The sequence below is a fragment of the Eublepharis macularius genome, chromosome 6, assembly GCF_028583425.1.
Source record: "Eublepharis macularius isolate TG4126 chromosome 6, MPM_Emac_v1.0, whole genome shotgun sequence".
NCBI classification, from domain to species: Eukaryota; Metazoa; Chordata; class Lepidosauria; order Squamata; family Eublepharidae; genus Eublepharis; species Eublepharis macularius.
In genome coordinates, this window is record NC_072795.1 from 559,102 (window position 1) to 582,540 (window position 23,439).

General features: G+C 60.0%; 2 protein-coding genes across 4 annotated transcripts in view; one reads left to right on the forward strand and one right to left on the reverse strand.

Moving 5' to 3' along the window:
* The window catches only part of BDH1 (3-hydroxybutyrate dehydrogenase 1), a 16,802-nt gene extending 14,345 nt beyond the window's left edge, over positions 1–2,457 (reverse strand). Inside the window, exon 1 of one of the 3 annotated variants that reach the window (XM_054983708.1) lies at positions 2,183–2,457. The gene's annotated coding sequence lies outside the window, so the exon portion shown is untranslated. Of the gene's footprint in view, positions 1–765; positions 854–1,711; positions 1,831–2,182 lie in introns of those variants that run through there. The other 2 variants (XM_054983711.1, XM_054983707.1) reach the window with 2 other exon arrangements.
* Positions 865–23,238, forward strand: LOC129332532 (D-beta-hydroxybutyrate dehydrogenase, mitochondrial-like). Its single transcript, XM_054983706.1, has 5 exons — positions 865–1,070; positions 17,119–17,229; positions 19,937–20,078; positions 20,818–20,970; positions 22,563–23,238. Exons 1-5 carry the CDS (start codon positions 894–896, stop codon positions 23,030–23,032), a joined length of 1,053 nt encoding a protein of 350 aa, XP_054839681.1. The 5' UTR covers positions 865–893; the 3' UTR covers positions 23,033–23,238.
* The last annotated feature ends 201 nt before the right edge of the window (positions 23,239–23,439 follow it).

A 23,439-nucleotide genomic window follows, 5' to 3' on the forward strand; every position in this document is an offset into this window, starting at 1 on the left:
AGGCAAAGCGGGCGGCCTCCCCTGCCCTCTCCGCAGGCAGCCGGCCAGGAGCCCCGGCGGCCAGGCTGCCCCGGCGGCAGGCGCTGCGAGCCGCTCCCGGCCACCTGCCCTCGGCAGCCCCGGTCAGGAGGGCGCCGGGCAGCCAGGGCACGCGGCGGAGGCGGCCGGGCACCGGACGGGCATCGGGCTGGGCGCGGGGGGCAGCCTCCCGGGTTGGGGCGCGGAGCCCGGCCGCAGCCAAGAAGGGGCGCTGCGCCTGGGGGAGGGGGGGAGCGGGGGCAAAGCCCCTTCCGCCGGACCCCCCCCTCCCCGCGCGCCGTCCGGCTGGAGGGGGCCAGACCAGGGCGACGGACCCCCACCGCCCCCCATGCGCCTGCGGGGGCTGGAGGGGAGGGCGGGGGCGGGTCCCGCCGCGATTCCTTGCCCGGCCGGCCGGGAGGCTGCGGGAAGCGCGGCGCGCGGGTCCCGCCGACCCACCTGGCGCGGGCGGGCGGGCGGCGCGGGCGGCGCGGGCAGTCCGGCTCTCCGGCGCGGCCGGGCCGGGCCGGGCCGGGCCGGACGCGGCAGCTCCGCCTGCGCGCCAGGGAGGCTCTCCTGTGATGGAGTTCTCGCCCAGGCCGCGCCTCCCACCCGCCCGCCCGGCTCGGCTCGGCTCGGCTCGGCTCCAACCGCCGGCGCAGAGGGGGCAAGCAGGCCGGCCGGCCGGGCCCCGGGTTGGGGGGCGGGCGACGGGGACGGGGCGCAGCACGGAGCGGCGCGGCTCACCTCGGCTCAGCTCTCCTCGCCCGGCCCGTTGCCGTCGCCCGCCGCCGCCGCCGCCGCCTCAGCCGTCGAGGAAGTGACCTCAGCGCGCCGCCGCTCCTCCCCTCGCCAGCGCTGCGCGGGCGAGAGCCATGCCGGAGGGGCGGCCGCGGCGGCGGGGGGCGGCCCTGGCCGCGGCGCTGCTCGTGGCGGTGCTGCTGCTGCTGCTGCTGCCCGCGCTGCCCGCCGCCCTCCTGCTGGGCGCCCTGGCCGCGCCGCTGCTGCCCCTCCTCGCCCGCCGCCCGCCCCGCCTGGGCGCCCCCCTGCCCGTGAGTACCGCCGCCGGCCCGGGCGGAGGGAGCCGGAGGGGGACGGGGGCGAGGCGCGCGCGGGCGCCGCCAGTCCCGGGCCCGAAGTCCGCCTGCAGCCCCGCGGAGAGCGCCTGGGTGGCCAGCAGGCTCCGAGCTTCCGAGAGCGGCTGGGCAAGGAAGGAAGGAAGGGGCCTTGCGGGCCGGGCCGGGAGGGCCCGGGCGCGGGGCGGGGCGCACAGAGGCCGCTCGCCCCCCCCCCCCGCGCAAGGCGCCGGGCAGCTGCCCCCAGCTCCGGCCTCTGCGCGCCTGCCCAGGGCCCGCCTCGCAAACGCAGGGGAGGGAAGCCGGTCCCGGCGCCGCCGGCCTGGTGCGCAGCCCTGAGGATCAGGCCCCGCGCCCGCCCCGGGATCCCGGCCCGCCGTGGCGCTTAGCCCGGAGGGAGCCCTTCAGGCCGGAGCTGGTGGCCGGGAGGGAGGGGAGGCAGAGCCCCGGCCACCGGTCCGGTCCTGTCGCCCCAGTCCCGCGCCTGGGTGAAGCGGCTCCGTTCGCGGCTCTTGGCGGGAGGGGCGGCATCCCGGAAAGCCCCCTCGGCCGCCTCTCCTGCCCGGCCCGGGGCCGCCAGAGGAGCCCAGAGCGGCGCGCAGCAGCTTCGGCCGGACCTGGCTGGCGGCCCCTGGGCTCGGCTGGGGCAGGCTCGGGGAAGGGCCGTCGGGGTGGGGAGGGCCGGGCCGGGGCCGTCTCTGCCTCTGCGGGCCGCCCCGTGCCCAGGCCGGAGGGCCCGCTGCCGAGCTGGCTTGTGCGCCGTTCGGGGCCTGCCTGGCAGCACGCCCCCCGGCCGGCCCCTGCTCTCGCCCTGCCCCCCGCCCCCCCCCGAGTCATGCCGAGGAAGTGCCCGAGCGGCAGGATGCCGGCAGGGAGGGAAGGAAAGGCCGGACCCCTGCACTCCCCCCCCCCCAACACACACACACACACCCCGCAAACAGCAGGCTCGGCAGTGCAGGCAGGTCTGCAGCCCCCCGCCCGCCCCTCTCCCCAGCCCCCGCGGGGCGCCTGTGGCACTTCAGAATCAAGTTTGGGGGGGGGCACCTCTCCATCCTGCCCTTCCTTCGGGGGTCCTGTGAGATACGTACCCCAGTGGCCCTGGGCCAGGGAGCCTCCGTCCTGCAGGTAGCAGGAGGGGGGCAGCCCAGAGCACGTTCCCCGGAGCTGCCCCCTCCGAAATGGTGAGCAGATGGTGGAGATAATAAAGCAGCCCGCTTGCTCAAGAGAAAAGCCCGGGCTTTCGGTGGGGGGGCTGCCGGGGGAGGAGGTGCATTTTCAGAGGAGGGCTTCCGTTCCTTTCAGTCTGAGTTCTGGCTTTGAGGCTCCCGGTTTCAGGATGCTTTTAGTTTAGAGGTGAATCGTGGACCCAGACACTTGGGCTTAAGTTGTTTGGGGATTGGCCTGTTCTTTATTTTGCTGCTGGTAGCCTGTGACTCACAGCTGGATGCCGTCCAGCCACCTCAAGGTGCCCCCCTCTGCCTATCCGAGGTTGTTGAGGAGGGGCTGATGGCCAGGCTGTGTTCCCTTCTCTTGTTTTTTAAAATAGCCCTGGAATGGGACAAAGCCCCCCCCCCCCGTCCCTCCAGCAGCACCTGCCAGGGCTGAGGGGCTGGCACAGACTCCAGAGAGGTCTGACGTGACCTGGAGGAATTTTCCATGCCCTCTCATTCTTCCACTCAGCCTGGGGCAATGCAGGAAAGACGCCAGGCATGCCAGGCGAGGGGAGTCATTCACAGTCAGCTTTGCCAGGCGCATTTTCCACTGCCCGTGGGCTTGACCTTGGGGGCTGGATTTGAGGCCGCCACTTAGTTGTGGCTGCTCAAGAGCCCCCAGCCCCCACAGGGGCGCTCCTGTTCTCTGCCTCCTGCTCAGCTTCTTCCCAGTCCTGTGCAGTAGCTGTGGTCTAACCCTGTGGTCTAACAGCTCCCCGTGAAACTGCCACGGCTTTCATTGCAAAATATACACAGGGGGGGCAGGCGGGCAGCTTCTCTGCTCAGTAGTCCCAAGTGCATCCCAAGCAGGGATCAGCACAGAGCTCCACCTGACTCCAAACACATTCGCCAAGCTGGGGGGTGCGGAACAACATCCCCCCGCCCCAGCCACTGAACTGAGTCTGAATAAGAGACGGGTGCCTCCCACACCTGAAGAGCCAGGGGGGCTCCTGGCCTGGCTGTGAAAGTCCCCCTGCGACACTGTTGAGGCACAACCACTGCACCGTCCCCGTCCCCCGCCTCCAGCTGTGGGGGGCCGTATGTGTTCCATGTGGAGTGCTGCCTGTCTTCCATTTGGCCCCCGTGGCAGGCTTCTGCATTGCCACTCAGTTCCTCCAGGCCTCCTGTGCAATTTTGCTCAACACACAGAATGAAGGAAAAGGTTAAGGAATAAGGCGGGGGGGAGGGGGGAGTGTCCGACAGCCCACTTGGCACAAGCGGATCTCCTGCCTTGTTCAATTCGTCCAGTACCAGCTGGGAGGGACTGGGCTGGGGTTTGGATCAGGGCCAGCGGGAGGGGGTTAACACTTTTCTCCTGCGCTCCTTTTTCGGAGTAAATTTGCCCTGATAGGAAGCCTGAAGGATGCCCTTCTCTCCCAGCCCCCCTCCCCGCCTGGGTGAAGCCAGGCATCTGGAGGACCTCTCCTCCTGCCTGTCCCCATCGAATGCCCATTGTGGGCAAGGGGAGCAGAGACTTCGGAGGAAGCCCGCTAGGCAGGACGTGGTCAGTGTGTGGAGCAGCCACCAGACAAGCCCTTGGGCAACCTGGGCCACAAAAGAAGCCCTAGCCCAGAATAATGAGGGGCTGCCAGACTATCCTCCTCCGGCAAGCAAGTGTCCAAAGCGGGTGTGCTGTGGAGCCACGGCCCTCTTCCCTTCCGCCTGTGCCTGCCAAACAGCTGCACTACAGTGTGGAAGGAGCGGAGGGAACTTGGGCTGGAGGCGGTTCTTCTCTGTTCCGTCTTAGCCGAACAGAAGAGACAATCGCAGGACCGGGGTCAAGGGGGGTTGACTCGGTCGGCATCCACGTAGCCGAGGACTCTCTTTCCCTGTCATTGCCGTTGCAATGGTCATGGATACGGCCACGAACACAGAGGCCCAGATGCTGTGTCATGGCAGAAGTGGAGCTGGCCTGGCCTCACAGCTTGACATGCCAAATAGGGAGTTCGGAGACTCGGAACAGAATAGCCCTGGAGAGAGAGGGTAAGGAACAGAAGAGTAACAACGGCAGGGCCTTTTGCAGATTAGAAACCATCTCACCCAGGTCAGTGGCTGGTGTTGGCTCCCCAGTGCGAGAAGTTTCTGAGAATGGCACAAATGTCCAACTAAATACAGAAATGAAGTCTACAGAAGGCTGAGCATTGGTTGAGGGACAACATATTCAAATGTATCAGAAACTTGAAATCACTATCTTTAAATAGACTTTTTAAATAAATATACAAAAGATGCAGAAGAATACATAAAAGGACACATACAGAGACAATAGACAATGGTGTCATATTCTATTAAATGGTAGAAACAAACATCCAGAATGTGTTTAATTCCTATCACACCTACAAGCTATAGTAAGTATAATCTTACTATAAGAGCGGCAGGATTCTAATCTGGAGAACGGGGTTTGATTCCCCACTCGAAGCCAGCTGAGTGACCTTGGGCCAGTCACAGCTCTCTCAGAGCTCTCTCAGCCCCACCCACCTCACAGGGTGGTTGTCGTGAGGATAACAAACGCTTTGTAAACTGCTCTGAATAGGCGTTGAGTTATCCTGAAGGGTGGTATATACATGGAATGTTGTTGTTGTTGTTGCTGGATATTATGGGAACTGTTGAGTATACCATTGTTCTGCAAGCATTTCTTGCCTAAAATCTTTCTTTTCTCTTAAATAGTTAGCCTTTGTTATTTAATTCCTTAGTATCACATACTGTAATTTCTGATAAGATTTTGGCTGCAACAAGCAGATTCACTAGTGGCAGTCTGCTTGCAAGGGGTTGTTACAAAAAAGAAGTGTCATGCTTAGATTTTTAAAAAAATCTTCCTACTCAAGAGTCTTACCTTAGGCTCAAATATCTTGTCCCAATATACTGGACCTCTGGGCGCTTCCACTAGATATTCAGAAAGGTGAATTTGACATACACTGTTCCATAACGGCCCCATAGAATTTCTTCAATAAACCCTTTTATGTCAATGATTTGTGGAAGATTTTTTTCAAACTTTGTAAGATCTCTCTGTTTATTAAATGTCCTGCTCAAGATCCCTAAAACCCTCCAGCTGCCTACACTGGTATCTAGAGACCTCCTGTTGATTATATTTTTCTTGCACTGCATCAAAGGATATAATCAGTTGGGTATCTCTGAGATGTATTAGTTGGATTAAACCATTCCTTTACCCACACACTGAAATTACTGAATTCTTTAGCCCCTTTAAAATTGAGATGGTCAACAATCAATTCTGGTTGTGACCTATATGTGTCCCCAAAATTGATCTATTCTGCTTGAATCAGGTTGGTTGCAGATTCTATCTTTTCTCACCACATCCAGGGGAGTTAGGCTCTATAAGTGGGATAACTATAGCAAGTTTCATGGAAATTTATGGTTTATGGGGAATATTCATGACCAAGCCAAGCAGTAATACTTGTATTAGACAATCCTTTTTAAATAAAGAAATGACAACGAGATGTGCTCAGAAAAAGGTCAACAATATTTTAGAAGGAAACATGCTTACGTTAGAAGAGATCCAGAAATTATTTCTACTGGAATTTGGCAATATTATTAAAACAAGCAAAGAAATTGAGAAAGAGATAGCTAAGACAGATGATATTGGGGGAAAGATCAGTGTTTTTGTGTTCTGAAAGAAGAAATGATGAAAAATGCAATCTGGGTTAATGGTAGTCATGGAAAAAATAGAGTATAAAAAAAACAGCAAAACTAAACCAACAAAAGATACAGGAATGGCAGAAGAGATCAGAAATGGTATTTAGAAAAAGATTATAATGTGCAAGAAGAAGATTTAAAAACCTCAGATAAATTGGAACAAAGAAAAAATCAGCAAAGAAAGCTAACCAAATTGGCAGCCCAATCCTAAGAAGGGCACGGAAAGTGAACAGGAACCGAACTAAGGCTTGCGAGGGCGCATCTAGCCCGTACGCCCGCGTAAGTGGCCTTCCGCCCGCGCTGGGACGCGGCGCTGGCCCGCCGGCGGGCCAGCACCGGTGCAAGCCACAGGCGCCCGGGCGGCGGCGCAGAAGTGGCGTAGAGCCCTACGCCGACGCAGGGGGGGGGCGGGGAGCAAGGCGGGGTCGGAGTTAGTCCGCTCCCTAAGCTCCTCCAGAAGCGGGAACGCCCACAGCGGCGCAAAAAAGCTACGCCACGGAAAAAGAAGGCGTAGCCCATAGGCATCCATGGAACGGCGAAAAATCAGCCCCCTCTCTGAGCGCCTCGCCCCGCCCCTATGGCCCGAAGGAGCATAGGATGAGAACTATCCCGGGGACCAATCAGCGTGCGCGCCCGGCATGGACGAGCCCCCCTCTCTGCACCCAATCACCTGCGACCGCGCCCTACAAAACATCCGGCCAGCGCCGCCCAAACCCCCAGGTAAGTGAGCACTCGGCCGGAGGCTCTGCCCGTCTGCTGAGTGGCATTGCCCCTTTGAAAACCGAAACGGGCTGAGGGCATTCACATTGGCAGGCGCAGAATGCACTCAGGGGACTTTGCGAAAAACTGGGGGAACTTCGCATAAAGGGGAAGAGGTGCCTAACTGCCTAACTCTCTTTCTACCGTGATAGAAAGAATGACTCCACAGCTAACTGATGCATGCTAGTTGCTTCTAACTAAGCACAAACAAACTAACCCTTCCGTGGCAGAAGGGAATGACACTTTGCAAATTAACCGCATGCTCTCCCGTTTCCTTGCAGGTGCCCTGACTCTTGCGCTCCCACCTGGTGATGACCGACAGAGCGCTGACAGGTAAGGAGGAGGTGGGGGGGCATTCCGCAGATTAGTGCAAACCGCCCATTCACCTGAACCCACCCGCTCACTTGCCGCTTTGGGTGAGGCCCAGCAGGGGTGGGGGGCAACCATGGCCGCCCCTGGCTGCCTCAGAGGCAGGCGCCTCGAAAACCACATGTGGCCAGGTGTTTGTTGTGACCAGCTCATTCTCTCCCTTAAAGGTAAAGGCTTGCCAAGGCCGAGTGCATCCTCACCAGACCGTCATGCATCAGCTGCTGCCCTCGACCATGTGCAACCCCCCCCCCGGATGGCGGAGTGTGGGGCTTGCCTTGCCAGTGGAACGAGGCAAAGCCCACACGTGTCTTTTTCCCCCACAGGCACGTCCAGGGCATGGCTGCTCCCCCGCGCCCCGCCCTCCCCAAACATCTCTGACGGACGGTTGGCTGCAGCCCAGGAAGCACCGTCGCGCCGCGACCTGCATCCCAGCCCCGCCCCTCCGAGCGGGAAGGAGGGCTGTGTGGAATGCTCCGGCTCCCTCGCCAGCCTAAACGCAAGCCCGCTCTTTCCAGTGCAATAAAACGAGATGTACAACAACTGTCTTCTGTGTCTGCGAGTCTGACTTCGTCCTCCGCCCCTCCCCCAACACTCCCGTCACATCTCCCCACCTGCACATTGCCACAAATGTATCCGACACACCCCGTCTTGCCTCCCCGCCCCCTCCCTCCCTCCTCCTCCCCCCCCTCCTCCTCTGTATTTGACCCGTGTCTGTACCACCCATCTGCCGAAGAGAACTTGATTCTCAGAAGCCTATGCCACAATAAAATTGGATAGTTTTAAAGGTGCTATGGGACCCTTTTTGAATTCGCTACCACAGGCTAACACGGCTAACCCCCCTGCATCTATGGCCAGGTAGAGGGTTGGGGCGGGGCATGTGAGCGGGGAGGGGGATCAATCCCCGGTGGGGAGAATAGCTGGCACCCGATAAGCAAGGGAGAGGGTGGTGCGAGCTGCCGCTGCAAGGGAGCGGGAGATGGCAGGGGAAACGGTCCACTCGCGGGAACCCTAGCCCCCACCAATGGAGAATCCAGGGTGGTGGCAGGCGGATGCCATATCCCGGGCAGGAGGTCTCGCGCGCCTGGGGAGGGTCGCCCCCATCGCAGCCGCAGCCCCAGCAACACAGTCCCATGAGCGGCCGCCTCCCAGAGTGGGTCCAGCCCCTCGGGCGTCTGCAGCAGCCCCATTGGTCATTCCACCCCAGGGCGTCCTGCCTCGCATCCAATCCCGTGGAGCAGTTGCCAGCCTCCCACGCCAACAGGCCATGGTTGTTGGGAGGGGTGGGGTGTGTCCGAGGCTGCGCGTGGCTCCGCCCTGGCTCGGCGCCGTCTCCTGCGTTCAGCAATTGTGGCCACTCGCGTTGCCCTGCCGGGGGGGGGGAACCACTCCGAGGCTGCCAGCCCCACCAATCCTGCAGGGAAGGCCGCTGGCCCCGCCCACAGGGGCAGTGGAAGAGCGCATCAGCTGTGCAAAGTGGCTAAAATGCGGGAGCCCGAGGCCTCCCGGCTGGCTGCCACAGCGTGCCCCTTCCCCGGCCGGGCCATGCAGGCTGGGTGGCCACCCCAGGCCCGGGAGGGCCCCCCGATGGCAGGTTGCGTGACTGCCCCAGCTCAGGGCGGCATGCCAGGCAGGGCAGGTGCGTTAGGGCAATATGGAAGACATGCCAGAGCGGCCCCTGGCCAGTCCTTGTGCATCCTAAGCCCCCCCCCCTTGGAAGGGATGCGCTGTCACCGCGGGCCTGGTCATGCGCTCATGGTGCCAGGGCAGGATATGGCTGGCAGTTCACCAAAGTATCGCAGGCAGACACGGGTCCATGTGTAGATGAGCTTTATTCCCAGTCCCACGGCGCAACGTACAGCCAGGCCCAAGGGTTCACGTCCCGCAAGGATGCACTTGAGCAGCACAGCATCCCCGCAAGGGAAGAGGGCCCTGGGGCCATAGGAAGCCAACCACCACGGCCCCCTCCCCTCCAACCCACAGGTCTGAGACGGGGGGGGGCCTGTGCTGAACCTATCCATGAACTATGCAGCTGCCAGACAGAAGATAGGGAATTGTTACATCTCAGACCCTCCAAGGTCATGCCGGCGGGCGGTGTAGTTTGGTGGGCAGCACAGAAACACTATACCCACAGCGGTCCCGGCTGCATGGAGGGCGACGGGTGGCGGGAGCAGTGGGCGGCCAGGCTCGGGGCCCAGCTCATTGCCAAGGCTGCCGGGAATGACCTCCTGGCAGATGAGGGTGCGATGACTGCGCGGCCAGTTTACCTGGAGGAGCTCTTCCCTGGCCGTGCGGAGGAGGCCCACCTCATACGAGCGTGGCTAGACACGGCGCTGTGCGAGGTGGAGCATGACCTCCTGGAAGAGGAGGTGGCTGCGGGCCCTGCGCGCAGTAAGTCAGGGTCCTCGGCGCCATCCAGGGAGCCTCCTCCGCTGCCACAGAGGGCAGGCCATAAGGGCCCGGAGGCGTCCCAGCCACTTCCGTCGAGGCGCAGGTTGCAGGTGCTTGCAGCAGATGCCGGGCTGCCACCAACGGGTGCGCCCCCTCCCTCTCTCCCCCCTCTGCAGGGACCATCAATGACAGGTGGATGGCTGCCATGGACCGGGTTCACGGGGCATTCCAGCAGGCGCGGGCAGCGGCACCATGTGAGTCTCGCCAACAGGAGGGGCACGGGCATGTGGGGTGGGGCGGCCTGCGGCCGCGACAACAACCCCAGAGCCCACAGGGGCCCTGACGCTCCCATCCCCCACCTCTTGCCCCCACAGCGGCGCCCGCCCGGAGCCCCTCGCCAGATGAGGAGGAACTTGGGAGGGGCTTCACCGCCTGGTCTCCACCCCGCTACCCGCCACCCGCTGAAGACCCAGAGGGTGACCCAGTGGAGGGGCCTGGCAGGAAGCGGCCGAAGCTGGAGCCCGTCCCCGCAGACGGCCGGGCAGCTGCCGATATGCCATCCCAGGCACAGGCATCTTGGACCCCAGCCGGGCCCCTGCTCTGTAACGGGGATGCCGTGGCGGGGTCGCTGGCCTCCCCCTGCTCCGACGCGCTACCTAGCCCTCACCCTCCTGGCTGCTGAGGCCGGGGTTCTGGGTTGGCAAGCTGCTCTCTGGGCGCCTGATGCGGCCCTGGAATCGATTGGGAATAAAGCCAAGTTCATTAACCGCTTTTCCCGTGCAGCCCGTCCATGGGGGGCGGTGGCTGCTGGCCGGGGCGGCTTTCCCATGCTCTCTACATGCAGGGGTTGAGGGAGCGGGGACTTGGAGGGGCCGCCTGGGACACCATAGGGGCGTAAAGGGCGAGTGTTTGGCCGGCCGAGCCCCCCATGGCCAGGCATGGCCCTCAGCGCGCAGCATGCCACAGGTGCTCCGCGACCCTGTCTCGCACAGCTCGGTCATGCTCCTGGGGCTCTGCAGGGGCGTCAGGAGAAAGGTGACCGGCGGGCGGCAGCCAGGGGTCCTCGCCTGGGCCCTCTGTGGCTGGCAAGGGGAGCTGCTGGCGCACGGCAATATTGTGCAGCATGACACAGGCAGCCACGAGCTTGGCGACGGTGAACGGCTGCATGGCCAGGCGGCCGCCCGTGTGATGGAGGCATCTGAAGCGCATTTTCAGCTGACCGAAAGCACGTTCGATCACCATCCTCGTGCGCCGGTGGGCCTGGTTGTAGTTGGCTCTGTCGGCGGGCTCATCCGCAGGGTATGGCGTCAGGAGGTAAGGCAGCAATGGATAGCCACGGTCACCTGCAAGGGGAGGCGGAGTTAGGATCTCCCTTCCCATCCCCGTCCCCTCACAGCTCCCCCACCAACTCCTGACCTAGGAGCCAGCCTCTCCCCTCAGGCCATGATGACAGGAGCCTGTAGGCCGGAGGTGGTGAAGATCTGTGCGTCGTGGACGCTTCCCGGGAACTTGGCAACGAGGTCCGTGAAGATCCCCTGGTGGTCACAGGCTGCCTGGACGTTGATACTGTAGAACCGGTGCCGATTCCTGTAGACCTGCGGCTCCTCTCTGGGAGCGCATATGGCCACATGCGTGCAGTCGACTGCTCCAATCACATTGGGGAAGCCTGCAAAGGAGGAGAAGCCAGCCCGGATGGGTGCCAACTCTGCCTCCGAGGTGGGAAAGTGGATGTGCTCGCGGATCCGACCAACTAGGGCGTCCAGGAAGGCATGCAGGCAGCGGCTGGCGGATGACTGGGAGACCTCCAAGGCCTCAGCCATGACTCCCTGGAAGGAGCCGGTCGCAAGGTAGCGGAGGGACAGCAGGACCCTCTGGAGGACGGGGATGCCCCGGGGAGCCGCAGCTTGCCCCTGAAGGGCGGGCGCGAGCTCCTCGCACAGAGCCTGTATGGCTGCCCTGTCCAGGCGGAAGCGGTCCAGGCAAGTCATGTCGCCCAGGAGCAGGGATGGCACCCTGGCCTGGAACCGGCGGCGGCGTCTGAGGCGGCGCCGCCTGAGGGCCGCTCGGACAAACACGGCTGGCAGGAGGTGGCTGGTCCGGATGGCTGGGAGCCGCGGCGGCAGTGGCGGGCACCAGGCGGGGATGATCAAGGTCCTGCCTGGAAGGAACGCAGGTTGAGTTTCAGCACCCTGAACCCCCCCCCCCACGCACAGCAGCAGGCCTACCGGTCTCAGCAGCCCGTTGCAGGTGGTGCTCAGGAGCAGGTCCTCTGTCCGCTGCATGGGCCGTCCCAGCCACCCTTCCCGGTCCTGCACCCCCTGTGCCCTCCTCCATCTTGCCGAGGGGATGGGTGAGCACATGACTAGGTGGCTGGTTCCCACCACTTATCTCGGGGACCGGACATTCCAGCGGGCACTACCCCCATGTCTGCTGAGAGCACTAGTGGCGGCGGAAGCCAGCGCCAGGCAAACTGGACAGAGGCCGAGAGAGTGCTGCTTTTTGGGCTCGTGGTGGAGAATGCGGAGGTCGCCCTGAGCACGCACAGGGGCGCCTCGTCCCGGTCTCGACGACGGGCATTCTGGCAGATGGCAGCTGACAGGGTCTCGGCTGTGGGCAACGCGCCCCGCACTGCTCACTCGGCAATGAAGCGCTGGAATGATTCTTTCGGGCCCGCGCGCAAACGAGTGCGCCTCCTCATGTCTCAGGGGGTTCCTTATGAGCGGGCCCTTGACGAGGGGCTCCCAGGCCCAGAGGCGGTCATGCGAGCGGTCATCCCGGAGGCGGTGGTGGGCGGCCTGGGCGTTGAGGTCCTGCCCGGTTAGTATTTGTGGATTCAGGGAGGCGAGGGGGGGACGTATGGATCGTGGCACATGTGTGACAGGGCCTCTCCCGTGAGTAGGCACGGCCCCTGAGGGTCCAGACCCAAGCCAGGCGGAGGCAGAGGCAGCGGAGTCTGTGCCCCCCCTGGCAGAGAGCGGGGCCCAGGAACAGGCAGCCCTTCCACCGCCACAGCAAGCCCCTGCTGCCAGCGACGAGGAGCCTCAACCGGGCCCGTCGGGGGGCATGGATCCGGAGCACAGTATGTATCTGTGGCCCTGCTGCTGGTGGGGCCAGGGACCGGCTCGGCCGCCGGCCTCGGCCACACATCCAAGGCCACTCATGGCGCCAACCGGTCTCAAGACGAGGGGCTGCGGCCGCAGTTGGAATGGGTGTGCTTGGCGCGGCTCGGTGGCCTGTGGCAGCCCATGTTGGGCCGCTGCTCTTCCCTCCCTGGGGCCTCTTCCCACCCATGTCTCGCTCCAGCAGGGACCATGCGCCTGGAGATAGGCGGGGAGGTGATTGCCCAGCTGCGCGAGCTGCCACCCTCCCGGAGGACCTCTGCTGCCGGAGCGGCTCTCCTGCAGTCACTCGGCCTCCCTGTGTCGGTGGAGGGTGAAGGTGGCCCTGGGACTCCGCCGGTTCAGGACACCTCATCGACAGAGCCGCTCGAGGAGCTGTCCCAGCCTGCAGCACCATCCCCTCCAGCCCCCCCGCCCCCGGGTGCCATGGGCCGTGTGCGGGAAGGACCTGGCTCCGCCTCTGAGGGGGAGGGGCCCATGGAGGGGATCCTTCCAGGCGCACGGGCTCGCGGCCCCCGCCCTGCCCAGCGGCTTCCCCCGACACTAGCCGCAATGTGGGCGGCGATCGAGAGGGAGCGGCTAGAGGTGCACGCTGCATGGGAGGAGGCGAACAACCGCGGCCGGGAGTTCATGGCTGCGGTACTGGAAGTGGGGGAAGGGGTCCGTGCCTCTCAAGTCCGTGCCGAAGCCCTGCTCGGGCGGCTCGTCGCCACCCTCGACCCTCCGGCCCCACCCGCTGCAGCAGCTCCACCCGCCCCAGAGGCACCCCTCCCTCGGGCCCAGTTGCGTGCGAGAGGCCGGGCCCGTGGACGGCCAAGGGGGTCCGGCCGCCGGCCTCGCCGGTGACCGCCGCTGCCGCCTTGGGGGTGGGGTGGGGTGTTTTGCTGCACAGGCGGCTCTCCTACACGCCTCCCCTTCCTCACCTCTGCTGGGGGAGGTGGGATGATATAATAATAAAGGCTGATTTCTGTGCAATGGGTGCCTGTGTTCTTTGCCTTGGGATGGGGACGAGGGGGCAGGCCCGCTGTGTCTGCCTCTTGGTGGCGGCCTCAGGCCAGCCCTCCCCTTCGGCGCCACTGGGGGGCTGTCCCCTGCTGCCAGAGACTGGCTGCTGCCCTGGATTCCTCATGGCAGGGCGCCTGCCAGTCCCATGCCAACCTCTCTGGACGCGGCCGCCAGGGACTTGGTGCTACATTGGGCAAACGGGGGAAAGGCTTCTCAGACCACGCCCACCCCTCTCCTTCCCGACTGCGAGCCCCGCCCGACACACGAGCCGAGGCAGTCTGCCAGCATGGGCGCGGTTTGCCTGCTGCTCTGGGGCCTGGCCGGGATCGCGTGCTGCCCATAGGCTGCGCCTTTCCTGGCCCCTCCCCCTGACGCTTGTCAGGAACAGCGCCCTTTGGCTGCGCCTGGCGGCGGCCGTGGATCAGACCCACCCACAACACTTTCTGGTTCTCCAAAATTGCATCTCTGCGCCGCTGCGGGCGCCGCTGCGGCCACACTTTGCTGGCACAGGATCCGGCCCGGCGGCGCTGCCACACCACCAGTGCAGCCGCGTCGGCGTTGGGGCCGGCCATAGGATTGCGCTGTTAGAGGCCTAACGAGAATTTAGGAATATATTTAAAAGAATTTTTGGTTCGGATTATGGAAAAGAAGTGCAGTTGGATGTACCCTTCAGAATTAACGACAAATATTTTTATTTTATTATTTATAGTGGTCCTTTCTCACCGAGACCCAAGGCTAAACAATATGCAACATGCAAAACAACATAAAACACCAAGAGATTCTTGTCAGGCTTTGTGATCCTTGAAGCCCTTTCAGGCAAACCCTGACTAGGTCGTGGAGGGAAACGCAGCAGTAATTTTGCCAGACCTCTGAACAGTACTCGACAAAGAAGAGAATGGCAATTCTTAGTGTGCAGCCTAAGCAAGGAAAATGTCTTGTACAGATGGGGACATCCCTTCAAATTTATATCTAAGTATAAAGGCACTATCGTCGTAGTTAAAACTGAAGAAGCAAAAAAATATATTCAAAAGTCGAAGGAGAAATGATCAATGAGACAGATATTATACGAGGGACAATTAAAGATAGGGGAAAAGAAGGGCATCCTTGACAGTCAAATACAACTGAATCAGAGAGTAAAGATCAAGTGTTTCCTTCTGTGGTTAAGTCTTGTGTGTGAAAGAATCACAGACTTGGAAGGGGCCATACGGAGCTTCTAGTGCAACCCCCTGCCCAATGCAGGACGCACCTAAAGCATCCCTGACCAATATTCGTCCAGCCTCTTCTTGAAAACTGCCAGTGCAGGGGAGCTCACCACCTCCTTAGGCAGCTGATGCCACCTTTGAACTACCCTGACCATGAAACAGTTTTTCACGGTCAGAGTAGTTCAAAATTAAATGAAACGGAAACTTCTTTCAATATATGTGAATGGATTGACTAGCCCTCTTAAAAGATGACAGTTGGGTAAAGCAATCCAGAGAGATGCACCACAGATTTTATGTTCAGAGGAAGTCATGAGAAATATTTGCTCTCACTTTTGAAGGAACAAATCTTTAATGCCTTAGCAGCACCCCCAAATTAGAGGGGTGATGAATGATTTGTATTAGTAAACAAATAGCTGTTGCTAATTTGCAGCTCAAAAGCGAGCGGGATGCATGTTGCATTTTGATTAAAGATTGGATCCTGTTCTGTGGAATTCTGGGATATAGCTGTGTACCTAAGAGGGATTTAAACCCCTCAATGGCAGTTTTGGATGGGTGGAAGCAGAGAGAAATTTCTGCTGGAAATTTTAATTGTGTGCTAACATAGTTGCAATAAACTGTATATACAGATCAAAATGCCCACGTATTTAAAGAATGATTATTGTTGGTTTGTTTGCTTGTTCTGGTTTATTGTCTGCCTTTCTCACTGGGACTCAAGGCAGATTACAAATACAATAGAGCTGCTGTGGCATAATGGCTAAGTGGTTGGGCTGCAAATCTGTACTCTGCTGGTTCAAATCTCACCACTGCCCTGAGCTCAGCAGGCGGCCTTGGGTCAGCCCCTCAGCCCAGCTCTGCAGGGGATAAAGATAACACTGACTTTGCCCACTGCTCTGGGTGGGCACTGAACTGTCCAGAAGGGCAGTATATAAGCACATTGTTGTTAACTAGTCAGTCAATCAATAATCCGATTACAAAATAAAACATTTGCATGATAACATTTGAATCTTACCAGCAAAGATTCCTAGTTTTAAAAAGCTTTACACTCAATCAGCGACTCCTTGTTCTCCAAGCGAACAAATTATTTTAATTTGAGAATAAACTGGATAAAAAACTAGTATAATTATTAGCAACGCGGATCAAAGTAACACAATCAAAGCTATTAAGTATACTTTGTTATGATTAGAAGTAACACTGAACAATGGGATAATTAGCTATTGTTGGATGACAATTTTGAAAACCAATAAATAGGGGAGTCTGAATTGATCGGAAGGTTCTCAGAAGGGGCTTCTTGACTGGGACCTGCTTTTCTTTGGTTCGGATACTTCTCTTGACTCCAATAATTATTCTCCTCTAATTCTCTATGTAGAAGTAATGGATGGTACTATTTCCCTGTAAATTAGTATTAAAGATGGAAATATTTATGTCATGATAAAATGGAAGGCAAGATTCTGTAATAGTATTGCTTGTGTAATATACCCCCAAATGACCCAGAAACATTGTTGAGCTGTCCCTCTTGCCAGTAGAGAAATGATCTGACCTAAGAATGGAAATTAAGCCCGCACCCCGGGGGGTGCTTCTTAATCTGTCTGAATCAGGCCTGACCAGAGTCATCGGGAGCAAAATGCAGAGAGCTATGTGCTAGCCACAGAGCAGCCACGTGGAGGTTTCGTGAGCGTTTTCCTGTCAGCCCTTGTTTCTCCTACTCCCCCCCCCTTACACACACACACACACACACTACCAGAGGGCCTCCTTTCTTCTTACTCTGTAGTCCACCTTTCTTGCTGAAATTCAGTGTGGAAGTCAGTATCATTGCACTATAGCAAATTACATTTGATCTGTTCCTGCAATAAACTGGTCTCTCCGAATTCCAGTTCTGGGGAAGGAGTAGATGGTTGCAATGTTACTGAGCTGTAATGCAAGAGCAACGATTTTTTAAAAGCCTCTCCCAATCCATGCAGGGGGGGGCGGGGGCGCTGCTGCTGAGGCAGGGAAAGCGGTGCCCCTGGCTGCCTCCCCGGAGGCGCTTGGCTGCTGTAGAGCACAGGCTTGCCACGGGGGCCTCCTCCCAGCTTTTGCTTCTCACACCGGGCACAGAGGAAGGCCACGACCGGCCAGAGACATGTCTGAACGTTTGTGGGAGAGCCATCCTGCAGCTTCGGGGTGCGGCCCTTTGGGCCACCTCTGCTGTTGCTGCCAGCGTAGCTGCATTCGAGCCAGGCTGCCTGCACGGCGGGCAAGAGGGTTGGCTGCCTTTGGCTTTGCCCCCCCCCCGCCCTAACCCCTTGGCCTCTCTGAAGATGGTTGTCTTTCTCCCCTTCTGCAGGCGGAGGGCAAGGCAGTGCTCGTCACAGGCTGCGACAAGGGATTTGGCCATGCCTTGGCCAAGCGCCTGCACGCCGAGGGGTTCACGGTCTTTGCGGGTTGTCTGCTCAAGGTGAGTACGGTGCGCTGCTCACCTGCGGCAGGGGGAGGGGCCGGGAGGGGGCCTGGCTGGTGCTCCGGATCAAAGTTGAGCAATGCTGGGCACGGGGGGGGGGGGGCGCGTTTTCCACCCCTTTGGGTCTGGGTGTAGCGGCCGGCTGCCCAGATCAAGTGCCCGCTGGGCCCGAGTGAAGACTGGTCCACTCGGCAAGGGCGGGTCGCGGCTCAGTTCTGGAGGCCGACGGACGGAGGTGGCTGGACAATCTTGAGTGGGCAGGAGCAGAGCGGGGCACGCCTCATGTGTTCCTGCCCGCTTTCTCCTGCCTGTGGCATCCTTTGCAGCCTTGCTTAGGCAGTGAGCCACTCGAAGGGGCAGCAAGAACGCCTCGCTCACCCCTGCTGCGCCCCCAGTGCTGCCTGCGTGGCAGTAATGTGAAAAAGCAAACCCACGTGTGTCTGCAAAGAGGAAAGCGCGGCCCAAAAAGCCTCTGGCTCCCATCCCCTGTGGCCCTCAGAAGGGGGCTTACGTCTTCTCAGGGAGCCCCTCCCCTCGGTGATAGGGGGGCAGAGGCCAAAGGGCTGAGAGTGGGCGGGGGGCAGGACGGGGGGGGCTTTTAAACACCAGGCCGCCCTCCTTAGCCTGGCCTAGGCCCTTCCAGGAGGCCGGGCGACGACCTGGGGCCCCCTGCTTAGCTCCAGGCCGCATCCTTTTTGGCCCCCACTCCAGTCTGCGCTGTGCACTCCTGTGCCCTGCTATAAAGTGAGCTCTGCCGGATGTCTCTTTCTCTCCCCTTCTGTTCTGACACTGTTGGGTTGCCAGGGGCTGGCCCCCACGTGGCCCACGGAAGCAGCCCGGCCCAACCACCTCTAGGCCATGCAGGCTCTCCTGCCTACACAGACGACTCTGCAGGTAGACAGAATAATTGGGCTTGTAAATCGGCCAAGTGGAAAAGACGCCCCCTCCCCCCAAACAGTCCAGCCTGACGAAGCCCTGGCTGCCCTCCAGAGGAGGGGGAATGCCTGCATGGGGACATTTGGGAGGGGGAGAGGAGATTTCCAAATTGTGTCCCCCCCCTCCATGATCCCCCCCCCCCGCCGGCTTGTTCAGTTGTATTCAGGGAGCTGGTGTGGTCTGGTGCTTAGAGTGCAGAACCAGGAGCTCTGTGCTTGCTGGGGGACCTGGGGGGGGGCAGCCCAAACTCTCACCTTCATTGGAGAGGGGGTGGTTTGAGGAGGAAACGCAGAAGGGGGAGTCCTGGGTGCTGCTTGGGGCTGCTGGTAGGAAGGGTGGGGTGAAACGGGCTAAGGAGCCTGCAGCCCCGCTCGCAAGCTGTGCTCCCTGAAGGTGCCGGCTTCAGCCTCCTGTGGGAGGTCCTTGATGCAGTGAGAGATCTGCCCCTGCCTGGAGAGCAGCTGCCCAGGCAGAGCCAAATGGTCCCGTGGCCCGTTTCGACTTGTGGCAGCCCATACCGATCTGTGTGGGGCACGGGAGTTCTTGAGAGCCACTCTGGCTTGGTTCCGCTCCCCAGACCAGCCCGTTCGGGGGCCTTTTCTCTCAGGGACTGCCAGTGAGCTCCAGCTCTCCACTCGAGTCCCCCTGACTGGACACGAATCCCGAGTTGCCCCGCGACTCCCATTCTCAGGGACGCTGAAGGGCACGGCTGCTGAGCCCAGGCGACGCCCTGTGGCAGGAGGGAGGGCGAGCAGGGCCAGCTGCTCACGCGGTGCTCTTCATTGGACCTGGAGGGTCAAGCGAGGCCTCTTGGGCAGTGGCCAGGGGCAGAGCGTTTCCAACGCGACCCAGGCTCCAATCAAGCGTGTCATGCACCACTTCTGCCCGGCTCGGGCACTTCAGGCATTGCAGCTCACTGGCATATCCCCAGCAAGGTTTGGGGGCGAGTGTGGGACGAAGCAAGAGCCATGGGGTCCTGGCAGAGGGGTGCTGGGCAGCAAGGAGGGCATGGCCTTTGCAGGCTTCCCTCTGGGTCAGGAGCAAGAAATGTTGGGGCAGCCCCGGCCTCCTGTATGCAGTCCGAGGTGCCGGGATTGTGGCTCTGGCCTCCAGATCAGCCCTGGCATCGGGACCTGCGTGCAAGTCAAGGTCCTCCCCCTGCTCTCTGGCTAGGGCTGAGAGAGAGCCAGCGTGGTGTAGTGGTTAGAGCACCAAGCTAGGATTTGGGAGCCCCGGGTTCAAATCCCTGCTCTGCCATGGAAGACCTTGGGCCAGTCACATGCTCTCAGCATAGGGTGCCTCACGGGATGGTTGTGAAAATGAAACACGGGAGAGGAGAATGATGGTGGGGTATAAAGGAAGGAAATAAATAAACAAAAGACACGCTACGGTTTGTAATGTGTCCTGTCTTCGTTCCTCAAACCCGACCTTGCCTGAGGCAGCCAGATGTCAGGTGCAAGGGAGCTAATTTCCCAAACACGCAGGACCCTCGTGTGGATTGGGACTGTGGCATGAAGAAGAAGGGGCTTCAGTCTCCCCCCCTCACTGTTTTCCCAATCTGAAACATGCTCAGGGGTGACCTGTGCCCCACTGGAGGGGAGTGCTCTTGCACTGATGGGCTAGGCAGCCCCTCCCCGCTTTAAGCAGAGGTGCACTTCTGGGCTCCCCGGAAAACTGTTCCCCCCCGTCCTCCCGACCCCCCTCTGATCTGGAAGGGCTCCGTGGCAGGGTTTGGGCAACGCCTTCTCCCCCTGTGTGTGCCGGGCAGGACAAAGGAGGTGATGGGGCCAGGGAGCTCGAGGGCCTGGGACCAGAACGCATGGAAGTCCTGCAGGTCAACGTGTGCAGCGACGAGGAGGTGGCTCGCGCTCTCGAATTGGTGCAGAAGAACTTGCAGGGCCTGGATAAAGGTACATACCGATTCGCACCTGCACCCTGCTCCGTGGCCCTTCCGCTGGCAGCCGGCTGTACTCGACTGGAGCCCAGAGAGCCTTTGGTACATGCACAGCCACCCTGGGGCAGTCGGGACCACGGGCCCCCTGCTGCTGTGTGGCTAAGCAGGGAGGTTTCGTCCGGCCTCCTTGGTCCTGGCAGGTGACAGGCCACGGGAAGAGCAAGAGGACTTTGCCACGTGACAGCCACCATCCACCAGTCACCCCCTTTCGGGCAAAGAGACCCGTCGGGCTCTGTCCTCCCCCAGCACTTCCACCGTACCTCCCCCAGAGGAGCCTACCCCAGCAGGCATAGCGAGGAGCCTTCTGCTGGCTGGCACTGCGGTGCCGGGGAGTGTCCCTGTCTCTTTGGCCCGTTGCGTATTGTTGGCAGGTGATACAAGAACCTCCAGTCTGATTTGCTTGGTGAAGGATTCCCTTCCTCAGCCCTAGAACTGGCTGCCAAACTGCTCCAGGCTGCGGTGGAGTCCACCAGGGCTGCCTCGGTCCCCCGTTCTTCAGCGCTGTGCGTGTGTGTGTGCGCATGTGCGTGTGTGCAGGCGTGTGTGCTGGCTGCCACCAACACCCTGGCCTGGAGGGGTTCTTGCAGTTCCGAGGGCCTGGCTGGGTCCTGCTATGGGGTGTGTGGGAAGGCTGGGGGTGATGGGAAGGAGCGCTGCTCTCCTTGCAATGATGTCTCTTCTGGGTTGCTTGGCAGGTCTGTGGGGCCTGGTGAATAATGCTGGCATCGCCTCCTTTGGGGACGTGGAGTTCACCAGTCTCGAGAAGTACAAGGCCGTGGCTGAGATCAACTTGTGGGGGACCGTCCGAGTGACAAAAGCTTTTCTGCCTCTAATCCGCAGAGCCAGAGGTACGCAGGTGAGGTGTCTGGATCCGTGAGGGCACAAAGTAGCCCCTCAGCTCCTTCTGGGCATCAGGTCCTGGTGCAGGTTGGTTGGAGGAGAAGCAAGCATCTTGCCACCCTACCTAGGCCCTGCCCGCGCCTGCCGTTTCCTGCTTGTGGCAGAGGTCAGCATCGCCAGGGCTGCAGGTCCACGCACCGGCACGCGGCCCCATAGGAATGTCTAGTGCCTCGGCATACAAACGCCAGTCTTGCATAAGAAATCTGGACTGCGTTGAACTGCTGAAAACGTGTCGCTCCTGCCAGCCCTGGGAAAATGAGGGCCCTGGATACATTGTCCACTGTTGACAGCCAGTCCCGTGCGCTCCTGCTGGGAATGGCGCATGGCCTTCTCCTTTAGGTTGCTTGTCTGAGCTCTTCACATGGCTGGAGCAATGCACGTATCCCCCCCCACCCTTTAATAAGGCAGCAGTTCCCCCCACATGGATGAGGAAGGTAGTCTGTGGAGGGCTCCCTCCTGTGTGGGACAGGTGTGGCTTGGGAGAAGGACGTTCCTCTGCTCGCGGAGCGGGGAGGGAGGCAGGCTGGCTCGGTGGCTTGTGTGTCCCCTTCCTTTCCAGCCGCTTCGTGAATGTCTCTGGTGGCTTCTGCTTCGGGCACCACAAAGGCCTGAGGTTTTGATGTGGCACAGCTTAAAGTAAAAGGTGGAGTAAGGGGTGCCTGAAGGGGCCCCATCAGGTTTGGAAATGGTATATTCTGACCTGGACAAATCCCCTCCCGCCCTGGTTTTTCTCTGCCTTCCTGTCCAATTGGCCCTCTCAACCACTGCTGTGCAGGCCGGGCTCTCCACAGGCACACAAACCCATCTGTGAGTTTTGACCAAGTGAAACCCCAACAGAAAAAGCAGTTAAATTAAAGCCCGGGGAAGGCGGGGGGAGGGAGGGCTGTGGCTCACTGCCAGAGCATCTGCTTGGCGTGCAGAAGGTCCAAGTTCAATCCCAGCCGGCATCTCCAGTGAGAAGGACCAGGGAGCTGGCGGTGGGAGAGGCCTCTGCCTGAGACCCCGGAGAGCCACTGCCAGTCTGAGCCGGCAATGCTGACCTTGAGGGACTGGAGGTCCAATTTGGGGGAAGACAGCCTCCCGTGTGTTCACTAAAATGAAAAGAAATCTTGTCACAAAGCGGCAGCAGTTTTTGGAAAGCCCCAAGTTGTTTCAGTGCTTTCAAGTGCCTAAAATGTGTTCAGATGTCTAAGTGCCAGTTGGAGGCAGTTGGAGAAACGGTTCACAGCACTAACTCCATCCCAGCCTCAGACACTTCTGGGGCTTCTCTCAGGGGCCTGCTTTCAGAGCCAAGGTTTTCGCCTGGGAAATGTCCTGTGACATAGAAGAGGGTGCCTGGAGCATGTGCAGAGTGCTCAACCCTCCTTGCCGAGTTACCGCTGACAGTCCTCATGTATCTTGAATAGGGAGAGAGGCTTCCAGACAGGCTGGTGCCCCAGGGCACCGTTCCTTCTAGAAATTCAGCAAACCTGGGACAAAGGCTGGCAAGGTGCTCCTGGAGCTGCTAAGCGTGGCATTGGGTCTGTGTGTCCCTCTCCAGGCCGAGTCGTCAACGTGACTAGCATGCTGGGGAGGATGGCCAGTCCGCGGCGCTCCTCTTACTGCATCTCCAAGTTTGGGGTGGAGGCCTTCACCGACTGCCTGAGGCAGGAGATGTACCACTGGGGGGTCGCAGTCATCGCCATTGAGCCCGGCAACTTCATTGCCGCCACAGGCATCCTGACCCAGGAGGGTGTCGAGGCCCAGGCGGAGGAGATGTGGCGCCAGGCTAGCGAGACGGTCCGGGCCGACTATGGCGAGGCCTACTTTCTGCAGCAGGCCCAGCAGATGAAGGCCTTCGTGAACAGTGGCTCGCGGGACAAGTCTCTGGTCCTCGAGGACATCAGCACGGCCTTGACCTCCCGGCACCCCTACACCCGCTACAATCCCATGGGATCCCAGTGGTGGGTCCGGCTGCAGGCCGTGGCCCACCTGCCTACTGCTCTGGCCGACTGGCTCTACATTGACTAGCCCCCAGCAGTGGCCTGGGCTGTGCCACAGAAGCACACACACACACACGCCCCATCCTCTGGGCAGGATTTCCTCCTTGGACCTGCTCTTTGCCCTGAGAGGCATGTTTATCAGAAGTCTTTGCTGATTGTTTGAACTGATTTTTATATTTTGTAATCCTCCTTGATTCTCCGTGAAAAGGAAATAAATACATTTTCAAAGGCTGATTTGAATGCGTAGAAATTATCTGCCTCCTGCACAATTTTTTTAATAAAGTATCTGTTATGACCTTTACTTTCACTAGGGTCGATTTTTCTTTTAATCTTTCCCTTAACACCCTCTGGGTAGTTTGCTGCCACCAGGAATATTATATTCCAAGATATTTTATTAAAGTTTTCCCTTTGGTAACGTGCTTAAGCGTCAGGCTC